This window comes from Pelodiscus sinensis, chromosome 12, assembly GCF_052426305.1.
Source record: "Pelodiscus sinensis isolate ZL-2025 chromosome 12, ASM5242630v1, whole genome shotgun sequence".
Classification (NCBI taxonomy): domain Eukaryota; kingdom Metazoa; phylum Chordata; order Testudines; family Trionychidae; genus Pelodiscus; species Pelodiscus sinensis.
Genome location: NC_143063.1, coordinates 30,631,969 through 30,658,860, shown reverse-complemented (window position 1 = coordinate 30,658,860; position 26,892 = coordinate 30,631,969). Strand labels below are relative to the sequence as shown.

At 39.9% G+C, this 26,892-nt stretch overlaps 1 protein-coding gene and 1 long non-coding RNA gene across 10 annotated transcripts in view; one reads left to right on the top strand and one right to left on the bottom strand.

Annotated features, from left to right (window-relative positions):
• KCTD15 (potassium channel tetramerization domain containing 15) overlaps positions 1-24,520 on the bottom strand; it is a 60,180-nt gene extending 35,660 nt beyond the window's left edge. The window contains exons 1-4 of one of the 9 annotated variants that reach the window (XM_075940094.2): positions 24,302-24,520; positions 22,718-22,901; positions 19,225-19,266; positions 18,253-18,428 (exon numbers count right to left, since the gene is read on the bottom strand). In XM_075940094.2, coding sequence (XP_075796209.1) covers positions 18,253-18,428; positions 19,225-19,266; positions 22,718-22,738 — 239 coding nt within the window. In that variant the 5' untranslated portion in view covers positions 22,739-22,901; positions 24,302-24,520. Of the gene's footprint in view, positions 1-18,252; positions 18,429-19,224; positions 19,267-19,929; positions 20,071-22,717; positions 22,902-23,658; positions 23,674-23,889; positions 24,195-24,301 lie in introns of those variants that run through there. The other 8 variants (XM_006113819.5, XM_025180082.3, XM_014568901.4 and 5 more) reach the window with 8 other exon arrangements.
• A 425-nt stretch (positions 24,521-24,945) lies between these two features.
• Positions 24,946-26,138, top strand: LOC142831065 (uncharacterized). The gene is made up of 2 exons (XR_012906682.2): positions 24,946-25,825; positions 26,042-26,138. It is a non-coding gene; the product is annotated as an uncharacterized LOC142831065 (long non-coding RNA).
• Positions 26,139-26,892: the final 754 nt, after the last annotated feature.

The window sequence follows — 26,892 nt, the reverse complement described above, 5'->3', positions numbered from 1 at the left end:
CGCGGCTTAGACACGTTTTTTCTGACAAGGGGGCACTTTTTCGAAAGATTTTGTACTCCTCGGAGTACAGGATCTTTCGAAAAATCTCCGTGGGGGATGGCAGGGGAGACAGAGGCACAGCAGGGAAATGGCATGAACAGGGACTTAAACAGTGAGGTGAGTGGGATTCAAGCAGATTTATTTTAAGTATCAATGAATACCCTGCATCCCCCCACCCACTCACTCATAGCCCCCCCCAGCTGAAACCCTGCACCCCCAGCACACTCACTCACCACCCTTCAAGACCTTCACACATCTCCACCACAGATACCCTGAACCCTCACCTACCTCTTTCACCGAAACCCTACACCTCCAGCCCCCTCACTCATCCCTTCCACCAAGACCCCACACTCCAGCCTGCTTCTCTACCCTCCCACCTGGCCAGGGCCTTGTACTGCAGCAATTGCATCCCCATTCAAATTCTGTGGGAGCTGATGGCACTCTGCACCTGGCAGGATACATCTGAAGATGCACAATGCAAATAAAACATTCCTGCCTCTTATTAGGACTATCAGTCCTTTAAACAACCCAACCCAGAACAATAAAAGCCCAGAACACACACCCAATGAACAGCAAGCTGCATCAGTAATGTCTTCAAAACACGGTTACCATTTTTCTTTTTTACTATAGAAAGTTCATCTAAGCAGGAGATAATTAAACATTATGATTAAGATTCTCAAAGCTGACTGGAAGATTTGCACACAGTTTCCATTAACACTGCACTAGTGGGCCCTTTGGGACGTTGGGGAACATGAAGATATTAGTTTTGTTTTAATGTTAATGGGAGCTTTGAGTGAAATTTTTGCGACAGTAAAGTCTCTGGCAAATCTCCCACTGACTTTAGTGGCACCAAGATTTCACTCTGTGTATCTAACTGGTGCATATCCTGTCCCTGCCCATCCCCTGCAGGTGTGCTGGAACTCTAATGCTGCTGGGTGCAGTTTTGCTGCTTAGCGGGAGAAAAGGACTGGTCCTAAGAGCCTGCACGGAGTTGCTTATTTCAACAAGTCAACGGTGCTGAGTAAATGTTCTCTTGATATACTAGCTGCAGGCAGGAGTATGGGTATGGCTGGTGCATAAGGATAGCGCCTTCCATTTTTAATCAAGTTATATACCTTTCCCTGTCTCTTTGAGCACAGATGTGTTAGAGGAGCAATGTTCTCCTATGATGCTTTTCAGAATAGCAGAGCATGAACTCTCAGAGACTTCCAATAGCAAATAAGTTATATATGGGGCAAAATTCATTGGGAGATGGGAGGATAAATGTAATTTTACAAATGAAGCCCAATTCTGCCTAATATACACAAATTCCTCTGATGTAAATGGGACTTGCACCTATGTATCTGGGTGCAGTAGGCCACATCTATTCTTACTGCACCGGAGATTGATCTTCTGGCCTTGAGTTAGTGGGTCCAGTAAGGACCCACTAAATCATTCATGGAGGGTGCCCCCAGTCAGCACCGGTAACCCTCAATTCTCGAGGAGTAAGGAACATGGACGGGAGCATTTGCTCCCGTCGACCTTTCGCCATGGACACAACACCAAGCTCAGCTTATGGTATGTTGAGTCCAGCTACATTATTTATGGAACTGGAGTTGTGTACCTTAGGCCAACCTACTGGGTCTAATGTAGACCTGGCCTAAGTCACAAAACCAGTGCAGTAGAAGAGCACTATAACTTACAATGATTGGGAATTCAGTGGGTGTGCAAAACAATTACAGGGTACATCTGTTTGATAAACTAGGATTTGAAGGATGGACTTACAGTAGGAAAACATACTTTACCTCACATTCTCTCCCTCAGTTGCTTTTGCTGCAGTCCATCCATTCATTCTTTTAGGGTGGAAGCACTAATCTGTGTGCCCCGCACACACCTGTTTGCACCTCTCACTGCCCCAGGCTGGGGTAACACTTATGAGTGCCAACTGTCCCGGCTCGATGCTATTGCCCCAAATGGTGTCCAGTCTGGGAGAGTTGATAACCTAGCTACAGCTAGGGCCAGTGGCAGGTACCCAAGCAGCACTGGAGTCTGAAAGGCCAGTGGCCTGGATCCCAGGAATGGCATGCGATGGGACCCCAGGGGATGCTGAAGCTGGTGGGACCAGAATGACCCAGGATGGGGATGGAGCTGCCCAGAGGCCAGGTTCCAAGATAAGCCCCGAGCATGGGAAAGCCGGTACAAAACCTAGGTGTGCTGCAGTACCTCTACTTCCCAGGCCTATGCTTTAATTTATACTAATTTTACACAATCCCTGAATACCAACTTGGTGGATGTTGCATTAAGCTATGCCCAAAATGTAACACACATCTCCATTTGTGTCCCTGTTTTATCCCAGTTTAGCCCAGAAACTCCTTAGCAGATATAGCTTCACTTATTGCAGACAGATGGCTGAACAGAGGTATTGTTCTCTACTCACTTGGTGCTACATATATGTGGTGTGAAAACGGAATCTGTCCCTAGCTAGCTCTATTTCTGAATCACACTTCAGTTGGTAAATTAATAAAGTTCTTATTTATTTTTATATCTGGTTAAGCTGTATGGGGTTTTTTCCAACTGTTCCCCTAAAGAAACGGAACATGTCCAGAATGATTGGTAATAACAAGATTCTTCTTTCCACATCAAATATGTCTATACAGCTGGTCCCTGAGTTGTGAACGGTCGACTTACGACCGTTCTAAGTTATAACCGAAGCTGTTGTAAATGGAGGACCCCAAGTTACGAACACGATCAGCACTTATGAATAGCGAGGTCGCGTGTAACTCTATGGGGTCCAACTTATGAACAAACCGAGTTATGACCAATTGCTTGGTCCGTAACCAGTTTGTAAGTTGGGAAGAGACAGTAATCATTTTAAAAAACAACGAATAGTCTAGTAGCACCTTAAAGACTAACAAAACATGTAGATGGTATCATAAGCTTTTGTGGGCACAACCCACTTCTTCAAATGACCTGAGCATTAAAAGTTCAGATCCAAGAATAAATAAGGAAAGGCGGGGGAGAGAGGATAAGGAAGGGGGAAAAGGAAGAAGAGAGAAAAAGTAGTGAATTAGATTGTTCAAGTTACAAGAGGCTGATAAGAACAATGTGCAGCTCTATAAATACCCATTGTTTGGCGTGAAACACGGTAACTTTGAAATCCATTAATGAGTGCGCGGGAAGGTTAAAGTATTCTCCAACAGGTTTCTATATGTTGCCTTTTCAGAAATCTGATTTGTGTCCATTAATTCTTTCCCGTAGAGTCTGTCCAGTCTGGCCAATATACATGGCAGTGGGGCATTGCTGGAATTTGATGGCATAGATCACATTACTGGATGTGCAGTTAAATGAGCCCCTGATGTAGTGGAAGGAGTGTACTGTGCCCCCAAAAGCTCATGATACAATCTCCATGTTTTGTTAATCTTTAAAATGCTACTAGACTATTTGTTATTTTTTAAGATTTTCCAGTGACAGATTAACTCGGCTACCCCTCTGAAGCTTATAATCATTTTGTTTGGGAATCAGAACAGACAGCAGGTGAGAGACACAAGCAAATGGAATTTCCAATAGATTTTTTTTTAACTACTGCAGGATGATAGAGGTGAACTAAGGCTACAATTACATGACAGCCCGGATTGACACTGTAAGACTAATTCACCAGTGGCCGATTTAGAAGTCGAGTGAAGATCTGCAGATCGCTCTCCTATCGATCCTGTTACTCTATCCTGGATGAGAAGAGTAAGGAAGTCAATGGAAGAGTTTCTCCCATCAATCCCTACTGGTGTAGACCCCACGGTAACTCTACTTAAGTTATATTGACTCCAGCTACCTTACTGTCATACCTGGAGTTTCATAACTTAAGACAACTTTCTGCTGTAGATGTGGCCTTAGTAAATGAAAGGGAGTGCCTTGAGAGGTGTGCTATGGCTATACTCCACAAGAAAGAAAAACCCTCCTTCTCTGAGCTGTTGGTGAGTAGGGGTATAGAGACAGAACCATAGAACACTAGAACTGGAAGGGCCCTTGAGAAGTCACTGAGTCCAGTCCCCTGTCCTCATGGCAGGACCAAGCACCGTCTAGATCATCCCTAATAGATGTCTGTCTAACCTGCTCTTAAATATTTCTAATGATGGAGATTCCATAACCTCTCTATGCAACTTATTCCAGTGTTTAACCACCCTGACAGTTAGGAAGTTTTTCTTAATGTCCAAACTAAACCTCCCTTGCTGTAGTTTAAGCCCATTGCTTCTTGTCCTATCATCAGAGGCCTAAAAAGAACAATTTTTCTCCTTCCTTCTTGTAACACAATTTCAGATACTTGAAAACCTCTATCATGTCCCCTCTCAAGTCTTCTCTTTTCTAAACTAAACAAGCCCATTTTTTTCATTTTCTCTCATAGTTCATGTTTTTTAGGCCTTTAATCATTTTTGTTGCTCTTCTCTGGACCTTCTCCAGTTTCTCCTCATCTTTCTTGAAATGTGGTACCCAGAACTGGACATAATACTTCAATTCAGGCCTAATCAATGCAGAGTAGAGTGGAAGAATGACTTCTCGTGTCTTGCTCACAACACTCCTGTTAATACATCCCAGAATCATGTTTGCTTTCTTTGCAACCATGTCACACTGTTGACTCATAGTTAGCTTGTGGTCCACTATGACTCCTACATCTCTTTGTATCCCATTTCTGTATGTGTGGAACTGATTGTTCCTTCCTAAGTAGAGCACTTTGCATTTGTCCTTATTAAACTTCATCTTATGTATCTTAGACTATTTCTCTAGTTTGACCAGATCATTTTGAATTATGACCCTATCCTCCAAAGCAGTTGCAACCCCTCCCAGCTTGGAATCATCTATAAACTTAATAAGCATACTCTCTAAGCAAATATCTAAATCATTGATGAACATATTGAACAGAACCGGTCCCAAAACAGAACCCTGCGGAACCCCACTTGTTATGCCCTTCCAGAAGGATTGTGAACCATTAATAACTACTCTCTGAGAACAGCTATCCAGCCAGTTATGCACCCACCCACTCTCCTGTCTTCCATGATTTTTCAAAGATGATAGCTAAAGGCTCAGATACCTCCTCTATCAGCTCCTTGAGTATTCTAGAATGGATTTCATCAGGCCCTGGTGACTTACAGACACCTAATTTTTCTAAGTAATTTTTAACTTGTTCTTTTTTTATTTTATCTTCTAAATGACACTGTCACTAGGGAAGGAAGAGTACAATACAACTGCTACTTAGGAGATGTGGCTCCCATTCTTCAACTTGATGAAACTTGAAAGAAATTGAGTATAAAAACCTTGAGCCATTGGCCTGATTGGAAATATTCTAGATCTACTCTACTGTAACTGAGAGCAGAATCTCCCTGCTTGGCCATTTTAGTGTGACTCAGTTGCTGCTCCTTAACATGAAACAACAGACCCAAATGGGTTTGATTCTGGCCCCACTAAAATCAAGAGTAAAACTTAGTTTGACTTAACTAGGAGCAGAATCAGGGCCATCATTTAACCATCAATCCTTTCTACCCAAATAAATACAATTAACATTAAAAGGAGAAAAAATTTAAAAATTGCTTATTTGTTTGGGTTTTTTTACAAACTGACGCTGGATTTTTTAAACAAGTTTACAAAACTATCAATAAATCTTGATTTATTCAATTACAACATAAACCTTTAGTGGCCCAAACTCTGCCCTCATTCATACCCACACAATCACTGTGACGCCAAAGAGCGAAATTTATCCCTGACTCCTTTATAGTTGAATGGCACCAATCATGATTTTGTCTCAGTGAGGATATATGGGATTTATTATGTGAGTGCAGAATTTAGCCTACTGCCTTTAATGACTTTCACCTTTACCAACTGCAAAGCTTCAGCCTCTTGTGTAGATACTACTGGTGGAATTTGTTGTCTGATAGAAAGAAAAACACCTGCAGAACAGCATGACACCAAAAATGTTAAGGATGCCCTGAGTTTTTCATTATCTTCTTTCCCAGGACAGAGATTTGCTGCTACAGAAGCATCTACTAGTTCTAAATGGATTACTTGCCAGCACTGGGTAGCATTTGCACTCCATTAGAACAAAGGCGTTAACAGGATTTGTGATTCCTTCATCATTTCAGCTTTACGTTGCAAATTTCATTTTTCCAGTTCTTGCCAAATGATCCTCTCTGTACATGCAGATCAGCAAATGCTGCACAATAGCTTCCCGCTATCCACATACAGGATTCCTTTCAATTATTGCTTTACATGGCCCTCAGCAGACAAAAAAGCAGCAATTTTAAGCCTTTGAACTCAGACCATAGTACAGTAGAGTGAAAGCAACACAATACTCATGAACCCTAGAATACCTCTGCCTAGCCTATATGTCCCGTGCACCAGCTCTAACAGGCAAATTGTAGTCGCACTAACTGCATCAACACAGAGTGAGTGTGCCTACACACTAGGTTAATAACCATCCTACTGGAGAAAATTGCAAAGCAGAACAAATCCAAAAAACATTCAATTTTGAATATAAAAATATAAAACATTAAGAAAAATCCAAGATTAGAAGACAGAGAAAGTGAGCAGGGGCTTGGGAGCAGTGTTCCCTCTAAGCTGTGCGCAGCTTCACACGTGATTAATCAGCCCCTCTGAGTCAGTCAGCTCCATGTAAGAGCCCTGAGCCTCTGACTGGGAGGGGCTGATTAATCACCTGTGAAGCTGCCATGCAGCTTAGAGGGAACACTGGTTTGGAGTCTTGAGATCCAAGTCCAGCTTTGCTGTGTCCCCATCTATAAAATGAAGACTGGGCTATATTTATTTCTTGAGGTCAATGGAATTAGACTAGGGTTGAATGTAGCTCAATAATAGTTACCCTTCAAAATCACAGAAAACTGGTGTCAGGAGTAATTACTTAAAGTCCTTTGATAATGTAAAATGCTAGAGTTTATGAGGGATAGGTATTGCTATCAATTTATTATTCAATTCATATGGTAGGGAAATCTGCCCAAAAGAGTATCCTAAGGGTTCATGTGGCTATCGCTGTGTTAGCTAAATCCTAATCAGTACAGAATGTTGTGAAGAAGGGCACAGCACCCAAAACTCACCCTAAACAGCACCCAAAACTCAAAATAAGATACGCAATTTGCGCTATGCGAATTGTGTAGCTTATTTCAAGTCTATTTCGAAATAGGCTATTTCAAGCCATCCCTTAATCTTCATGCAATGAGGTTTACAGGGATGGGAAAATAGTGCACCCGTTATTTCGAAATAAGATTTCAAAATAAGGGCGTGTTTCTAAGACACGGGATAGCTATTTCAGGGATACCTCGGTATCCTGAAATATTGCCGTTGTGTAGACATACCCTAAGTGATCTATCGATCTATACTCTCATATGCTTTCATCATTAACTCTTTTGTCTGGCATGCCTGCCTATTTATTCAACTGAAATATACACTTTGCTTTTAAAAGTTTTATTAACCTATGAACCCACTGGGCCTGATTCTGGTGTAAATCTGGAGTAATCCACTGAAATCAATGAAGTTATACAGGAGTAAAATCTATGTAACCATCTGGACACAAGCCTGTAATTTTACATGCCTTTTGGCCGCACAACCTAAAACTGTCTTTATGACAACCACTGCAGTCAAAAGCAACCCCTTAATAAAATTTTCAAGTTCTGTGTATTTCTTCTACACAGAATAATGGGACATGCTCTGCCTCTACCCTCCAGTGTAATTTCACTGAGTCAACAGGTTGCAGTAAGGAGTAAATTGTTCCAATGAATTTTGCAGGACATTTTTAAAAGATAACGGGACAAATTCTGGTCCTACTGAAAACAATGGCAAAATGCCACCCATTTCAGTGGCACCAAGATTTGACCCAATTTATTCCTGGCTTACCTCCATTTACTTCAGTAGAGTTACTCCATGAATTAATATGGCTCAACAACTATTTAAATCTTAGCTTTCAAAAATGAGCACATGTATGTAGGTCACAATATATATATATATATATATATACACAGAAAGACACCTATAGTAATCACCAGTGGTATCATTAAAATAATTAAGCTAGGCCTAGAGACAAATTCATTTCCTATCATGCTCCTTACAAACCATACCTCTCATCTTCGTAGTCCAGAGAGTGTATTTTACAAACATTCTAAGGAGTTAATGAAATAGTACTCTAAATAGACTACGTCTGCATGCCATGATAGGGTTTGTATAAATCAAAACTTGACTCATGTGGAGAAATGGCAGTGAAATATATTTAAAGTCCAAATATCAAGAGGTAATGCCACTTTGCTGCATTTTTACAGTAGTTAACTATGACCTGAGGATATGATTTCCAATGGAATGCCACTGTATCTTCATGGTGACATAACGCCGCTGCATGGGATGGTGAATGTGTTGGATATACAGCATTAAAAGAAAAAAAATCAATAAAGGAGAATCCCCCTTTGTCTGGAGTATAAAGCCACTGTAACTGTGTAACAGCGATCACAGACAAAATACTTTACACTGCTCATCCACATAAAAACAACCTCTACTCGCAGATGAAAGCTAGGAACAGGTTGCTTCTATGGCATCCCGTGGGAGAATCTTCGCAAACTGTTCTGCTCATGTTGATGCTTTTCATGCTCCACTTGCAGTGCCTTGTAAACTACTGCATTCTTATTCTGTGCAGCTAGTGCCACTGTGGCCTATCACGTGAGGGGTAAGATAGGCCTTCTGGTTAGTGGGAGCTATAGAAAGAAGGAGGAAAATCAGTACAATTCCCCAAAGGACAAAGAAATCGTCCAACAGGTGTTTTATTACATCAGAGTTGGTAATAGGTCAGGGTGGCACCGTGAATTGGATCCTTTTACCTCTTGGCTACGTCTACACTGGCCCCTTTTCCGAAAGGGGCATGTTAATTTCAGAGATCGTAATAGGGAAATCCGCGGGGGATTTAAATATCCCCCGCGGCATTTAAATAAAAATGTCCGCCGCTTTTTTCCGGCTTTTAGAAAAGCTGGAAAAGAGCGTCTACACTGGCCCCGATCCTCCGGAAAAAGCGCCCTTTTCCAGAGGATCTTATTCCTACTTCAAAGGATCTTATTTCAAAGTAGGAATAAGATCCTCCGGAAAAGGGCGCTTTTTCCAGAGGATCGGGGCCAGTGTAGATGCTCTTTTCCGGCTTTTCTAAAAGCTGGAAAAAAGCAGCGGACATTTTTATTTAAATCCCGCGGGGGATATTTAAATCCCCCGTGGATTTCCCTATTACGATCTCTGAAATTAACATGCCCCTTTCGGAAAAGGGGCCAGTGTAGACGAGCCCCTTGTGTTTGTCAGCTCTAACAATGCTTTCCGGTCTAGAACCAAGGACCTGCCTCTAATGACACATTCTTTTACACAAGCAGCACTGCAGGGGAATTATAAAAGAGCTGAGCAGAGAGAGGCATTTGCCTTGCACGTAACCGCATTCAAATGATCTGTTCAGGGAAATAAAAATAGAGCAAAGAAGATGAGGACAGCTGATGTCTGCATCAAGCACGGTGGCGATAGTGCTCAACAATGATCCTTGCACAAGTATTACTCCATATCTACTCCCAAAGGTCGTGAGAGGTAGATCGCTCTACTGAAAGGCCATTTGTCACGTCAGTCAGATATGTCTAGGAATGCTTCTTATAGTTAAAGGAGCTCTGTTTAATCAGAAAACCAAGTACAAGTCCTTCTTCATATACTATCCAAGCTGAACCAGCAAATAAGCTAACTTGAATGTTTAGGCTTCCCAAAGTCCATTTTTAGAACAGCCCATGTTGGCAGACTAGCAACATAGATACAATTTCATGTTCAGAAATCAGATAAGCTTGATCACTGGTATCAATTCCTCCACCTAATGGTTTGTTTTGTATCCTGCCCCCAAATAACATAACTTCCATTTATACCAACGATCTCAAAACAACCTAGGCTTGAATAAATATTACTTTGGGGGAACATGATTAGCAGAGACCAGCTGAGCAACTTTTTCCCTTGCAAATTCCACTGAATGCTCTGAGCAAACATCATGCCTATAATTCATTCATGAACAGAGCTCCAGTGCTAGGATCCAACTGATACACGTTTCACTCCCATGGGGTAAATTCTGCTCTCACTGCTGGCAAAAGTCTCCTTTCGGTGCTTCTGCTGTGTAAGGAGAGGTCACGCAGGCAGGGAAACACATTTTGAACAGCTCCACATTGGCACCCTGCACACAGTCAGGTTAGGCAGGGCAGATCCAGGTGTGAAGGATAATCCACACTTACACAGATCCTCCTATTCACTTCCTCCATCTCACAGACACATGGCATTAAGACCATGGAGGCCTACTGCAGCCTCAGCAGAGTAGCTTCCTGAGATAAGGAGAAGATCCCTTCGATTTCCCAGTGTTCAGCTCAACTACTCAGGCTAGGCACTGACTTGAGGGATATTGCTCCTTATTGCAAGAAAGTGATAGGGAGTGTAAAACGACAGTTCCAAGCTGTAATTTTGTAAGTGTCACTGTTTTCTTTTCAGAGGCCAAATCATGTCCTTATCACCACAGAGATCACACTGTAGATTTCTGCCCTTTTTGTGCTCTGGAGAGCTCAGTGTAGCCATGTCTTTTTGCATCTGAAGAGTATTTGGAGGAGTGACTAGGAAAAGCTTACTACATCCACTATACCCCAGACTCTGCCTGCCCCATAAATTGTAAGGAGCCATACGCACAATAATATTGAATAATACTTTGTATATGTACAGCACCTTTCACATAAGGATCACAAAGCACTGACAAGAGTAAATTAAATTGCACAGTGCTCCGGGAAAACATTATTTTATATATGGGGAAACAGAGTCACAGAGAAGCTAAATGACTGGATTAATTTACTTGCTCCAGAAAACCAGCAACAGAACTCAGATTTCCAGCTTCTGGACCCAGGCATCCTTCCCTCTTCCCCTCACTCTCTCTTTGACTGTAACAGTAGCAACAGGACAACTGCCAGTATGCACCCAGGATGCCTCAGGCTACCAGGTTGGGAGTAAGAATTCCTTTCTCCTCTCTCCAACTCTTACTCACTGTTAAATGCAACCCTCCCTTTCTGTGGTTTGAGGCAGACATTGTTTGAGCGGGGGAGGAGGGCAAGGACCACTGACCCTAAATAGTCCTTGATCCCGCATAACTTTACCAGACAAAATCCCAGAAAGCCAATGGACTTTTGCTCAAGTAACAACAAAGTAAGGGTCAAAGGATTTAGCCCTAAATGTGTGTGAATGAAATGCAATAGCAAGTTTCTTCCATGACAGCGAAAGATCAAATGTAAATTCAACATAAAACGAGGTGCACGGACATCAAACTGTGAACAAAAACTCGGTACACTTTTAACTGTTCTTGTCTGTATCGTGCACAAGCTTATCTTAAACAAAAGAACACCCTGTGTTTTCTAGCAATAAGGGGAAGTAGGCAACTCACTTAGGGTATGTCTACACTACAGCGTTATTTCGAAATATCTAATTTCGAAATAGTTACTTCGAAATATATTATGCATTTCGAAATAGTTTTTTGCTATTTCAAAATAGCGCATCCACACTGATTGGACGCTGAATTGCATTTAAGGCCAGCCGGAACTGGTTCCGGCAGAGCATCAGGTCAGAAGTTACCTTGTGGCCAGGGCGGTCAGCAGGGCACCCTGGGAAGGGCTGGAGGCCCCCTATTTCAAAATAAACATCTACACAGCGCTTATTTCGAAATAGCAATTTTGAAATTGGCGCTATTCCTCGTGGAATGAGGTTTACCAATTTCGAAATAAGCCCTCCGCTATTTCAAATTAATTTCGAAATAGCAGTTGGATTGTGCAGATGCTAGGAAAGTTATTTTGAAATAACAGCTGTTATTTCAAAATAACTTTGCTGTGTAGACATACCCTAAAAGACTTGCCTTTCTGAGTAAATCCTCAATTTCTCTGCCACCCAAAAACATAACCTAATTTATCAGTGTGTGATCTCTATTGCATACTGTGCTGAATGTTTGTAAAAAAGGGGATTCTACTTCTTTATCAGAGTTTTCACTGGATTCTGCTGGAAATTAATCAATGGAGGAAAACAGATGTGAAGAAGAAAGTAACTGGAAATTCACTTTAAAGCAAAAACCCAAAGGATATTTTAAGTTCATGAGGTTTAAGTTCATAATACATATTCAAAATAAAGAGCATGAAGTCCATGCAAAAGCAAAATTCCAGTTTTGGAGTTTTGCAGGTATATAAGCTTGCTGGACCAAACTCATAAAAAAGTTTGCCCATTGAATTATAATAGTATGATACGAACCCATACAGAGTAGAAGCCCAATTCTGCTCCACTGAACTGAATGAGAGTTGTATCATTGACTAAAATGGGAAAACTCACTAAAGGTGAAATTCACAGTGGTGTGGATGGATAGCCTAAAGTTCTTTACTCATTTTAAGCCAATTAATGGGTTCGCCTGGGGGAGAGGTGTGAGCTCCGAGGAGGAACAAAATGCCACATGCATACTGTGTGTTTGTGCACTGGTGGACTTGCGTGGAGGGAGGAATAGCCAGGAAAGAAACACAGTATTCATAAACATGATGTTCCAGTAGCCTAGAACCACTGCTCAGAAGGTACATAGGGGTAGCAGATGTCATTCTAACCTACGACTGGAGTATTGGTCTCAAAGGTTCTGAGTTTTAGCCCCACAGACTGCTCATAGGGTAGGGACTGAATTCCATCTCTGCCCCCGACACTGGGATAGGGTGAATTTCAGTCTACTTGCCCATATATAGTACAGTGTTTCAGTGTTTGCTAATTGCATGTAATTACCATTTTCAGTTTACACAGCAAGAATGTCCAAACGTGACTTCAGATTAGCACGTAAACCATCACATGACACTAAAATGGTTGAGAGAGATAAAATGTGAGAGATTCTCAAATGAGAAAAATATGTAAAAAATATATCCTACACCACATCTACATGGCACTGATTGGGACAAAGCCAATGAAAAACCACAACATTAGAAACTGACGCTAGCACTCCCTTCTGACTGTATGTGGTTATGGGAGAAAGAAGCACAAAGGGCTTTAGCTAAGAGGAGAGAGCTACACACTATTCCCACTTACACCGACACGTAAATTTGCTGTAACTCAGCTTTACATTATTTCCAGACGTTCCTTCATTTATGCCACAAAACGAACACTACTGAAAACCTAAGAGCTTTTAATGTATTAAGCTAAAAGAACAAAACATATATTTACTGGAAGGATATACAACACATCTTAATTATCTAAGGATATTTCTGGTATATATATTTAGCTCAAAGAATACACTCCTATTCTAGAAGATAAATATTAAATTTGGTCACAAAATAAGACAACTTTTCTGGAAAAATCTTTCCTTTTAAAAAAAAATTAAAATTTCCACTGGGGGGGAAAAATCAGTAAAAACTTTGAGATTTTGACTATCTGCATATGGATTTGGGCTCTAATACTGCTCCATTAAAGTATTTGGCAGCTTTTTTATGCATCGTGTGCACATGTTGTGACAGTATGTACAATAATAGATATACAATAAGGGACTTTTCTTTTTTAAAAGAACTATCCCATCCTATTAGATACATACATATATATCATTTTCAGTTCACTTTATGGGTGTGCTAGAGTCACCAGAGCCTTTGCAGTCTGTCAGGGAAATCTGTATTCAAGTGTCAATGTGTAAGAGGACTGTGTTAGAGATAGTCTGGGTGAAAACATGAATGAAATTTCTAGAGAACCTGGCTGCCAAATATTATTAACTTGTCTGTTTTCTTTGTTTAAATATGAGACATGGACTGAGAGATTGCACAAGAGTGTCTTTTTTTTGCAATTCTGTAACTTAAAATTACCAGGGTTAAGACTTTTTCAGCATGTATTAAACATAAATAAATGGAATAAAATTGAGCTGACACATCCGGTATACAGATCCAGCCAAGGCAGAATGTGAATCTCCTTGCACATCCAAAGCTCTATATTTCGATGAAGTTCAGAGGAAAAGGATTGCAAGGAATAGAGGATCATGCCTCTACATTGTAACTGTCCATTAAAACAGATTAATAATGGAGAGACTGAGATAATTTTACACATAACTGTCATATATGTGTTTCTTATTTTTTTTGGCATGCTGGCACAGATCTATGAGAGAGATATGACAGGTGAGTCAGAATCTTTGCCTTTATTCTTGGAAGGACCAAAATATCTTTTATACATTATTTCTGTCAGAAAAAAAAATATATATCATGCTATAATGATTGAAGTGAGAAATACAGACATAGACTGAATCATTTACAGTGGCCATTTAATTAGCTTTCCATTTGTCACACTAGTTAAGTGCTCCATCTCCTTTATCTTCTTTAACTCACACAGCTGATACAGAAGAGCAGGTCATGGCACATGTGCGTTAAACTTCATTATGGAGGAATTTGTTTCTATAGCGTAACTAAATAAGTTCCCTTGTGGGGAGTGCATCATGATGTAGCCCAAGCAGGTTTGCAGAAAAAGATGTGGCTAACCTCTTGCAACCTTTACTCACGAAAACGCACTCTCTGGAGTAAATTCTCCTAGTTGTGCGGAGATAAACACCAAAGACTCTAAGGCTACGTCTAGACTACACACCTGTTTCAAAAGAGGCTTTTTCGAAAGATTTTTTTTAAAAACCCTCTTTCAAAAAAGAGCGTGTAGACTACAACCAGTACGTTGGAAAAAGCAAGCCACTTTTTCGAAAGAGAACACCAGGCAGTCTGGATGCTCTCTTTCGAAAAAGCACAGTTTGCATTACATAGCACCTTTTTTCGAAAGCGCACTTCCGAAAAAAGGCTTTATTCCTTGTAAAACGAGGTTTTCCACGGTTGACAAAACCACTGCATTCTTTCAATTGACTGTCAACAGAAGACGGTGGCAGTCTAGACGCAGATAACGATTTTTCAAAAAAAGGCCACTTTTTTCGAAAAATCCCTGTAGTCTAGATACACCCTAAGAGTCACTCTGAAATTACGCTGAGATAACTGAGTACAGAATTTGGCCCACCGACTTCAAATCATTCACTACTTCAAATCACTGACTACTCACATGAGTCATGGTTGGAGAACCAGCCTCTTTATTTTCATGAATTACAGCTGAAACACATAACTTATGAATGGCAGAACACAGAAAAGCCAAGAGTGGGCTGAGCATGGTCAATCCTAACAAATTACAATGAGAAATGTATCACGCTGTCTGCTGTCAGGTGTAATTTATATCATACTAGAAGGGTGACTGAAAAGCCAGTATAGGCAGGAACTTACCATTCCTATAGTTGTTCTTGTTAAGCCAGATCTTGCAAGGTGTTGAGAATGCTCAACTGCCAGTGAAGCCAATGCAAACTGAAATTGTTTGGGACCTTGCAGGACCAGGCCAATTATAAGAACAACTGACGAATAAATATAATTGAATTATTGTTCTATTTTCCATTAATATGAGGTGTGTCACACAAGTGTGTAGATGTATGCAAATAATAATAAAAATGTATATTTAGATTTACAAGCACACAGCAAAAGCAAATAAATAATGTAATATAGATATACATGAAGATTATCTCCTACACTTTAATTTTTAGGATGCTGCAACTTTCTTTTCTACAACTGCATCTCAGATTCAGCAAAGCATAGCCAAGCCTATTTGGCAAAGGACTTACGCACACAATTAAGTGCTTTGCTGAACCCGGGCCTATACGATTTGATTACTCTACAATACTTGAAGTTCTTATGAAATGTTGATAACCAAAATGTAAAGAATTTAATACCCTGAATAAATAATCCAAAAAGCTCTGTGTGCACATGAAAATAGCTTGCTTCCATCTGTGGCTACGCATGTCATCTTTGCAGAGTGGGCTAATTGCACTTTTCACTATTCCCAGCTGTCTCACCCAGTAACATATATCCTTTTCTCCTACACCCGCTTAAGACCGAAAATCTCTCTCTCATCCATGATAATTGTGAAGGCAGTTTATTACCTCCTGGAAGATATTTTAGAGGTCAATGAAAACAAAAGCTTTTGTTAATTTATTCCAACACTACTGAGGATCCAGAACACTGAATCATTGGGCGTTTTGCCATTGGATTCAATGGGAATGAAAGCAGGCCCTTCTGAGTAAGGACTGGGGTAACCATTCATGTCAACTAACGAATGATTGCAGGAATCCCACTAGCAAAATTAAATAAAATAACCTGAATCTGTCTCTTTTTAAATATAAAATGTGTGCTCTAACACTTCCTTACTACATATCCACTCTTCTTGGTTTTCTGACTGTATGATGTTACTCAAACTTTACAATCTAAGGGTCTAGTATTGCAAACATCTACTCACATGAGTAGATTCACTGAACCCATGGGCAAGAACTACTTGAAAAAGAGTTTGCAAGTTCAAGACATAATAGATAACACAACACATACAAATGCAAGACAATGCACAACACAATACACTAGTACCAATAACTGTTTTGTACTTGCAGCTTAAAAATCAAAACGAATACACTTATTTTGTTTCAACTGTTTGAAGTAACAAGTCTGTATTATAAACCAAAACTCCTGAATAAAATCTGGGGATTTATTTTAAACGTATTTATATTTTGCAAGTTATACCATTGATGTTTCTATTAAATAACTCTGATATGGGGGCATATTTTCTAAAATGTCAGCACTGATTTTTTTAATGTGGAAGCAGATGTGCTATTTCACTGCAACTGCTGCATATTCGCTGTATTTTCTTTATTCTGTGAAACATCCATCTGTTTTTCTGTTATAAATTTTCCTCCATGGATAGATTTCTTCCTTGCAATTAAATACTTGACTGAATCTTGAAGTAGATGGTCTCCCAAAAAATCATGTATTTTGCCTAATTTTAAAATATTGGCATTTCAATTAATGCTTTTTTTTTCCTACGGACCATTTCAATGCACTACCTAGTCTTGGACTGAAATAACAGCCATATGCTTTATGACATCAGAAGCATTTCAAGGTGTCTCCATAAATGTCATTTACTGCTTGGGAATCTGCCAAATCAATGCAAAAATCCCCAGTTCTTCTGACGGGAAAATACTTAAACAAAAATGTAGCTTTATACAGTACCTCTATACTGAAAAAGCTGTCTCTTTGCAGAAATACAGGTCATGTTGCCAGCAGAACCTCTGACAACTACACTGTTGACCTGATTCCTGGTTTGCATTTGAATCAAAACTGCTTTCTTTAGCCAGGGTGACCAAACACCTTGTACTGTACATCTCACACTTCCTGTTATTTAGATGTGAAGCATTTGACCCTTGCACAGAATAAACACAATCTGTTATTCTTCAATCTCAGAATACTAATTTTGGTGGATTTCATTAAAAATCTAAAGCTAACAAATATCCCTTTTGAGATACTCTGACAAAAATGCTTTTAACTCTTAAATCACTGATATTCTTCAGTTGCCACCCTACGGCCCAAAGTGCTGAGCACCTCCAATGCGCACCTTGCATAGTGCTACACACCTCACAAAATAAGGCCCCAAATGAATACTACAGAGGTTTATATATGCATATCTTTGCAATTTCTACTGCCTTAAAATACTGGCCAGATTACATAATCATCGCCAGACACACCAGTAGCTGCATGTACAGTAACTAATCTGCATGCGGTAACTACAAACAACTTTGACCTGACGTGCAGTTGCAAATAAATACATTGTGTGCTAGGCATTCTGCTGACAATGAGTAACTAGTGTCAATCCTGTTGAATGAGTGGGTACACATCAGCTAAAAATTCTACCAACCTACACCGCTGCACCTCTGTTAAGGCTTTAACTGCCTGATAAAATATACCTGTGAGCACCCCCATAAAAGACAGGCTTGTTTATTTTTGAACCAAAGGTTGTTTTAAAATAAAGAAACCAATTTATATAGTGGTGAATATTATAGGACAGTCACATCAACAGGTGCTTAAAACACAGCAGTATGGTGGGGAAGAGGCTGAGAAAGAAAATGAATGGACTGTCCAAATAATACATACAGTTTGCAATCTTTTTTTCCTGTAGAACTCTAGTGAGGTTAATGGAGCAACTGGAGACTGAATTGCATATAAGTTGTGAATATGTAATATATTGTGTTTTACATCCAAATATTCCTCACAGGTAAATGTATATTTCCAAGCAACGAAAAGAAATAGCCACACAGCTTGAAAACACAGGTCTTACCTCGAATCTGGATACTTTGTCAAGGTAGCCAGGCTGCTGGTGTACATGTGTCCTCCTACATCAATATGCACAGGAGCATTGGATTTGGTGAGTTGAGCTGGGAGAGGAATTCCTTGAGCAGCCAGGGGAGAAACTGGGGACCGTGTTAGAGAAAGACGGGACATGCTTCTTCCCTCCTGGAAATGGAAGACAAAAAAGAACAGTTTCTCTTAAATGTAACTGTGTGTTACCTTTATTTCTAGTGTGATCACAGATCTAATCAGATCATTTTTGCATCTGCCTGATCACATATTCAGCTAACAAATTATTGCCACCACTGTAATTAAGTGTATTTGCATCATTTTCTTCAAAGTACCAGAGGGGAAGAGAAAGATGCTTATTAGCAATAAGAAATCAAGAAAAAAAATTTCAAGGTGTCAGCCTCAAGGGGCATAAAACAAACTGCAAAATTCTAATTAAAGGTCGCGGGCTTATGTGTTAGATGTGAAATATCCCCTGACAAACGAATAACCAATTTGTGAATTGGGATTCAGGGGTTTTTGCAAGTTTGTCTCAGTAACGAGACACCTCTAAATTAGTGATTTCCTCAGCACCTAAGGCATTTAGTTTATACATGTAGTAAATTTCACATCAAACTATGAAAAATAGATTTTATTTTTAATAACTACAAAATAAATTGATAAGTATTGGTTACATCTTAATAGTCGATATAACAAGGGACTAATAAGCTTTCAAACTGAAGAAAATTAATAGCTGGAAGCAATGGCAGCAAATATATATATATATATATATATATATATATATATATATATATATATATATATATAAAATTACTGAAGTTTTCATGACACAAAGGTTTCACAAATGCCATAAAATGTAGCATTAGAAATCAGAAATATACATATGAAAATGTGTGTATTTGTTACTTTACAATATCTGAAATTAAATGGAATTCAGTCTAAATATTTGTACCTGATTTCCAAATTCATGCACTGAATTTCTGCTTCTATTAACCTAAAACAAATATTTAAAAGACTTTCAAAAACTCCTTTGATGTGGAAGGGACTGCTAGGGACAAAATATATCCAAAAATGTCTTCAGGTTTTATATGAAAAGGATGATAACTTTTCTAGATACCAACATACTTGGTTTAAAAATTATAGGTAACATATATGAAAAATGAAAAACCTATTCAAGCTTTTGGAAGTTCTTACACACCAATGTGTCTTACACAACTGAATTAAATCAAATAAATATGTGTAGAATAACATATGCAAAATATTATAGTTAAAACATTTCTGAATATAATCTAATTTTTTTGGTATTTTGTTTTGCAGTCATGCTACCAAACATATAAGCTCTTCCTAACATCTGATAAGCACTTTATATGCAATGTTAGAAAGCGAATGTCCAAATTCTTCCAGGTTAATTTGCTGACATTTCTAAGAATGCTAAGCCTCTACTTTCTTTTAATAATAAACATTTTGCACAATATGCTTGCCATAACCATTCAGTGAACATGTAATTGACAAGATTATTTAAAAAAAAACATGGTTACCAAAATACATGGAAAGGGGATACAAATATAATGTATCTTGACATCTTTCAAAGAAAACCACAACATCTTAGATTGTATTTCAGAACAATTTAAACTACTCCAGTACAGAAATACATCACCCCATTATGAATCCACATCCTTTTTTCTTCAAATGCAGAATGGACATCTGCACTGAATGCGGAACAAAATATCAACACTGTCCTAGAACTTCTGTGTCAGTCGATGTGAAATTGGCATTAACATTTTTACTGTAGCACCACCTTCAAGGAAAATGATTGAATCCTTTAATGACTAAAGATGCTGCTTTCTTCTTTCCCACAAGGTCCTGTTACGAGCAATCTTTAGGAAATACGCCATATCACAAATAAAACAACTAACTTTTCAAAGCAACATAATACTTTAGCAGTCAGTTCTCTATTTGTGGATGTTCTATCTGGCTACCAACACAGACAAGGACGTGTTCCTACCAAAGAGCACTGCAAGCTCATGTTCATTCTGTACTCCTTCTCATAAATGTAAGGGTCAGTAGCTACATGCTGCATGTCAACTCTGCCTTTGTTCTAACCCTAAGTATTATCACTAATGATAAAGGTACAGACCTTGCAGGAGACAGATGCCTTGGAAATACACCTCATGGAGTTTTACAAAAAATATGCCTAATTAGGGCTCATCTGGACCCCTACAATTTCTAAATGAAATCAAAGAACTTGTAAGACTTGAAATAAGTCTTACATTTAACCGTTTGTCCTGAAATGCAGACTACAGTTTTAAAATATGCATAGAAAGCTAAAGATCAAGTGATCTGAATCTATTTGTGCATATTTAAACACTACTACTTTCTTACGATTTTGTTTAATGTTGGTACATCAGCAAATGCCTTGATCTGCAAACTGTCTGAGACTCTCTGTGAGGCCATACCCATACAGTAGAGTAGAGATATTTAATTTATACTATTCACTGGAGGGACTTTTTGAACAATCTCTGCTTTTGGCATCACTCAGCCACAGTATGCACTGAAAAACCCCCACCTAATTATAGAAAATCACTGGAAAACTAAAATAGTTCACAATGTTGTATGGATTTTCATACTTATTGAAGGATTTCAGGTTTTTATTTTAGTGGAGGTAATCAGAAGGGGATCTGAAATACAGGTTTGTTTAGTTAACAAAGATTAATATTCTAAAATAACCCAAATGTTTAACAAAGCTACAAAAGCCAGTTCTTTTTTATGGTGTAAAAAGCACTTCCATTAATCCTAGAAATAAATATTTCTGTTTCCTTAATCCAACTTTGACTATCTTCTTGCATGTATTTCTCAATATAAACTACTGTAAAATTCATCATAGCAAGTAATATATTAATTTAATGTACAGAGCTGGATCTTAAAGGTATTTATCCCATGAAAGCCTTTATCTGTGTGTTTTATAACACTGATATGAAAATTAAAACTGGAAGTGTAAATATTGAAGAAACTTTAACAAATTCAATTTTTAAACCATATAAAATAATCCCTGTTCTTTAGCTGCCTACAAAAGGGTATAACATCACTACTAGTGGCACAGCCAATAGCCCTGCTTTAATAAGTAACACAGGAAGCTGCTAAAGGCAAAATCAATAGAGCCTGATTCTCAAATTATCTGAATATTTAGTTTTTCAAACATTAGACACCAAGATTTTTTCAGAGCCAGCTTATCTTTTTCTGCCTCTCTAAGCTAACTGCATAAGTACTGCTTGTAAAAACTATTTGCCCATGCAAAGTGAAATAATCACAATGCCATGCTCATTTACACACAAAATGATTTTGTGTCCCATTGTGCTCACAGTTGTTCAGCTCTCTAGGGGTGATTAAACTAGCTATGCTGCTACAGCTTGAGATGATTTCACTGAATCGTTTCTCCATGAAGTTGCTTCTTTGCTAAGCTGTTATTTTAACCATAAAAGGTAAACAGAAGGCAGTTGTAAGAGCTCCATTCAGCTCCATGCCCAGGGCTATCACCCTAGGGCAGAGAATGCTGAAAGACTGCAGAATTTTCCAGGGTGTTGCCTTTCTTGCTCTGAAGCCTACAGGAATATTGTTCATTTAATACACACTCTAGATGATACATTTCAGTCAGATCCTACTAAAAGAAAGACTTCAAAAGTGTAAGAACTTTTGGGCGGATGAAGCTTTCCCACCTCTGCACATAGCTTGGGGCCATGGTAACCAATACTGCTGTTGATTTTGAGAAAATACAGTAGAAAAACTGCACAGAGCAAGGCAGAGAGATTGGGACAAGGGAGGTGAAAGGTTGAAGAAGAGAAACAAGAAACAGTCTGGAAGGGATAACAAGAAATAAAGGGGAAGAATTAAAAAAGAAAGCAGCTCTGAAGGAGGGACAAAGTTAAATCACAAAACAGACACTTAAAAGACTACAGATGGGAACCAAGACTAATTAAGGATGTAAAAGCGCTTTGTTTCTAAAGTTTATTGTTGCCAGGATAAAAATTAATTGAAACTAATGCTGTTATTCACTCGTGCAGTTTAATTCCTTCATGCACATTTAAGACATGAAATGAAAACTGCAGGTTTAAGGACTTGCCATGAAACAGCTCACTATTTCTAAGATGTTGAAAGGGGGCATCTTTCAACCCATATGCAGCCAGCTCGCTGTGTGTGCATCAAAGGCACAAAGTCCAGTCTGCTGCAGGACCACTGACTCGTCTTTAATGAGATCAGCACCAACATCTGTTCTCTGACTGGTTCCTTTATTGGATTCCCGTTGACGCCCCCCCCCCTTTCTTTCTTTCTTTCTTTAACAGCAGATCTATTATATCACTAAAAGTGAAACCACCGTTTCAGTTCCCTCACCCCCCCGCCCGACACCCCATTTCAAGCACTTTGGAGAATAACCAGCTAAAGAACTTAACCTTGCACTCTCGTGGCTTCATGGCACTGTCTGTATTTCCAGGGAGGTAGGAGTCAGCCCAGCCAGAGGGTCAAAATTAAAGAGACTTGGCATTGCCTTCCTCTCTATAAACACGTAAACATGATAATATCCAGAATCTGCCTCTTAGGCGACTGGGAGCCGATTGTTTATTTTGTGAAACAAACCTAAGACAAAGAAGTGATCAGGTTACTTTAAAACCTTGGCCAATCGCTTATAAAATACAAGCCCATAAAACATTTGCACCCAGGTTCAGAAAACACTGGACATTGGCCAGCAAGTGGGTCAAGTCAGAAACTTTTTGAGAGCGTGTTGAGCTCTCGCTAAAAAAAACCAAACCAACCCTTTTCGCCACTCTCCTCCCCCCATTCCTAGCACTCTCCAATCTATTTAGTGTGAGTTTCACGTCACCCACACATGCCTTTCCCTGCTGATGGTCAGGGAAATCACCAGTAAGCCCTGCACACCGGTCACGAAACTTCTGGCTTTTTGTTTGAAATATACAGCAATGCCCAAAGAACATTCAAAAAAAAAAAAAAAAGCACAACATGGCGTCCCTTACTTATCCTCACATAACGAGAAAGGAGATGCCTTAGATGAATGCAGGGAAAGCCCCGCACCTCCGATCCTATCTATTTAATGTGCAAGCCATGGTGGTGAACCCTAGCCAGACGACTGTATTAATTCTGCAGAAGTGTGCCACATTCCATGTAGGAACAGAAATGCAAACTATAGCCTAGAGTGGTTTGAAGTCTACACCAGATCAAGCCTTCCCCTCTGACTGGCGCCAGAGTTTCATTCACAGACCGCCCGTGTTTTCCATACTAAGCTTTGTCATCTGCCTTCCTCCTTTGTGTTTAGACACCCTAGAGACAACCCCAAAGGACGGACCCACAAAGTCTCCACCAGAACCAAGAGGCTCACCTCTTAAAGCAAAAGGGGGAACCAAACCAAACACCGTCAACAACCCCCGCGCCCCCACAAACAAACATCCCCCTCCCTCCATCAACAAACAGTGCACGGAAAAATAACACCCCCTCCCCCCAAAAAAAAACCCAGATTCCCCCTCCCAGCCCTACAACGCGGTGGCAGCGGCGGCTGCTATTGCAGCTGCCCTTTTGGAAAGTGCAATTGTTGCCAGTGCTCCTTGTGTACCATTCAAAAGCCCGGGACCCAATTAGCTCTGCCTCCTCCGCGCTGTGGCTTTGCCCCCGGATCCTTTGCCTTCTTCAGTGCTGGGGCTAGGGCGGCAGCAGCAGCCTCGGAACCCCGGGCATCGGGGCTCCAGCCAACCTGGCCATGCCTTAGAAAAAGGAAACAAACCATACACACATGCATGCACACACACACAGAGCGCCAGCGCTATCAAAGGAGGGTGGATGAAAATGGATCCTGTAGCTTTAAAAAAAACCCTCGGTCTCTTCTCCAGAGCCAAGATCGGAGTTAGTTTCAAGAAGAGGCACTTTCCAAAAAAAAAAAAAAAAAAAAAAGCCATGCAATGCAATGCGCACTCCCCAGTCCATGCAGGGGAGAGACAGGAACAGCAGTTCAGAGCAGCTTTTCTTACCTTGAACACAGAAGAGAGATCTGCAAACCCCCCTTTTGCTTTGGGCTCTGTTGGGTTTGTGTGTTGATGGGTTTGTTTTTTTGCTTTTATTACTATCTTTGTTCCTTAGATCCTGCTGTGATTATTATTTTTAAAGCTGCTTCTTCTCTCTCCCGCTCTCTCCCTCTTTTTTATGCTTCTTCTATTTATTTTGTGTGTGTGTGTGTGTGTATGTATGTGGAGGGGGGAAAAAGCCTTAAAATGAAACTGCCGAGGCTGTTATGAGAAGAAAGGCAATAATCCCGTCTCTAAATAACAGAGGGAAGGGAAAAGAGGAGGAAAAAAAGCGAATTCTTGCTCAGGGCTTTGCAAACGCCTCCAGGGCAGAGGATTAGGCTACAATTAGCTCAGCTCTTTGCTCTCGCCCTAGCTAATTTTGCGATGAAAATTGGATATTTTTCCCTCCTTTGGCTGGAGATCTTCAGATTTAAAAAAAAAACACCTTTGCAAATAAAATTAATAAGAATAATAAAATCAGATGGCGAGCCCCCACCACTTTCCTACTTCCCACCCCCCTCCCCAAACTAACCCCCCTCTCTTCTTGGCTGCAGAATCCTTTTGCTAACGGTTTGGGTTGCCAGCCCCTCTCCTTCCGGGGCTGGGGGGATAACGGTTTAATGTTGTGGAATATCAGGCCACTGTCACGTCCTTCAATAGACTTACTGAAAAGAAGAAGGAGGAAGGGGGGGGGGGAGCTGATTTTAATCATTGTCATTTGGTCTGATGTAATATTTCCCCAGGCACTTTCAACTAGGCATAAATTTTCAGCTCCCAAATAAGTAACACAGGGCACGTTTCTCACATCTCTTGACTCCTCTGTTACAATTAGGGTAGCACCCACTCTGCACTTGTTGATAAACTAGATCAAGTTAAAAAAAAACTACAGCAATGAAAGATGCAGATAGGAGGGGTTTTTTGGGGGGTGGAGGATTGCAATTATTCCCCCCCCCCCTTCTCGTTTTCCCTCCATTCTCTCCCTTTTCACCCTTTGCTAATGTCTCGCATTGTAAACGCCAAATTTCCTGTAGGCCATTAAAACCAAATGACGTCTATCGACATGCATTGTGCTATTGCAGAAAGCGCCCTGGCAGGCCGCCCCTGGCCAAAAGCGCCATTTCAATTATAGCGCACGGCTAGATGGAGATGTCTGCCATGAAGATTTCCCAGGCAGACAGGCAGCTCCACAGGCGCTCCGCTGGCTTGGCCACAACACAGCCGCTGCTGCTGCTTCCCGTCGCTGTGCCTCCCCCTTTGGAACCTCACACCCAGCCCCTCCCTTCAACCAGCACAGCAATATCCTCCATAAACTTTTAACAAAAGCTGCTTCATTTGGTTCCATACATTTCGGCATTTTTTTGTGTGTGCAGCTAACCCAATATGGGATATGGATCTAGAGGGAAACCTGCATTCTCTACCTCCCCCACCCCTCTCCCACGGTGATGTTTACATTGAATAAACTTTTAACATTTGTGCGGGTGGTTTAAGGTATTTATTATTAATTCTATTATTTGCAGATGGCCAATATGGCATGTGGATTTTGGGATAGTTGCCTACTATTGAGCTTGGCTAGACCAAAGATAGATAGACAGATAGATGGATAGATAAGATAAATAGCTTAGATAGACATCCTGCAATAAACTTTTTTTTAAATGGCTCTTTTATTTTATTTACATGGATCATCTCTTTTTTTTAATTTTGTAGATCATCCATCTGGCTACTGAACACTATGAAAACATCCTTCTCAGCCCCTTCTTCCTAAAATCAGGTTGATCTGTGAATAAACTTTTAACAAATTGTGTTTCCTTTGTTTCATTTATGTGATTTCATGCAGTTCGACCCTCTTGTTATTTTTGCAGTTCATCTCTCTGCCATATTGATCTCTAGAGGAACACCTTTCCTTGACCTGCATCCCCTCTGCATTTTTTCAATACATCATTACTTTTCATACCTTAAGAGTGTAAGAATAGGATATATTTGTGTGTGTGTATGTGTGTTTGTATATTAGAAATAAATGTCAGCCTCTGTGACTGGAATTAAGTACATTTTAGATCTTCAGCGCCTACTAGCTGTAAACTACTGTAAGTGCAGCAAAGTTATGTAATTATTTATTTTTTTGCTGTTATTACAAAGGTCAGGCCACTTCATGGTTAAAGGGAAATCAGAATTGCTTGGCCTCACCGGAGAGCTCCTCTGTCAGAGGCAAAATCTGAAGCATTGGGCTTAACACTAGTCCTTTTTCCTGACATTTATGGTCAGAGCAGGAAGGCGTGGGAACTGGATGTCTTTATTATTGCACCATCAAGAACAAAGTGAGAAAAAGCAGAAACCCCTAAAATTGAGTGGTTTTTTAAAGTTATCTTCCATGGCAGGAATAAACAGAAACTTTTTCCTAAGGGTAGTGGTTTTTTTTTTAAGAGTACAAACTGCAGCAGAAGAGGGAAATTTTCTCATTAAAGTTACATCCCTGCAGTTAGTTCAATTACTTGATATATGCAGAAGATGTTGTAAATTTAAAGATTTAAATAGCTTACAAAGATGCCGGAGGCTCCATC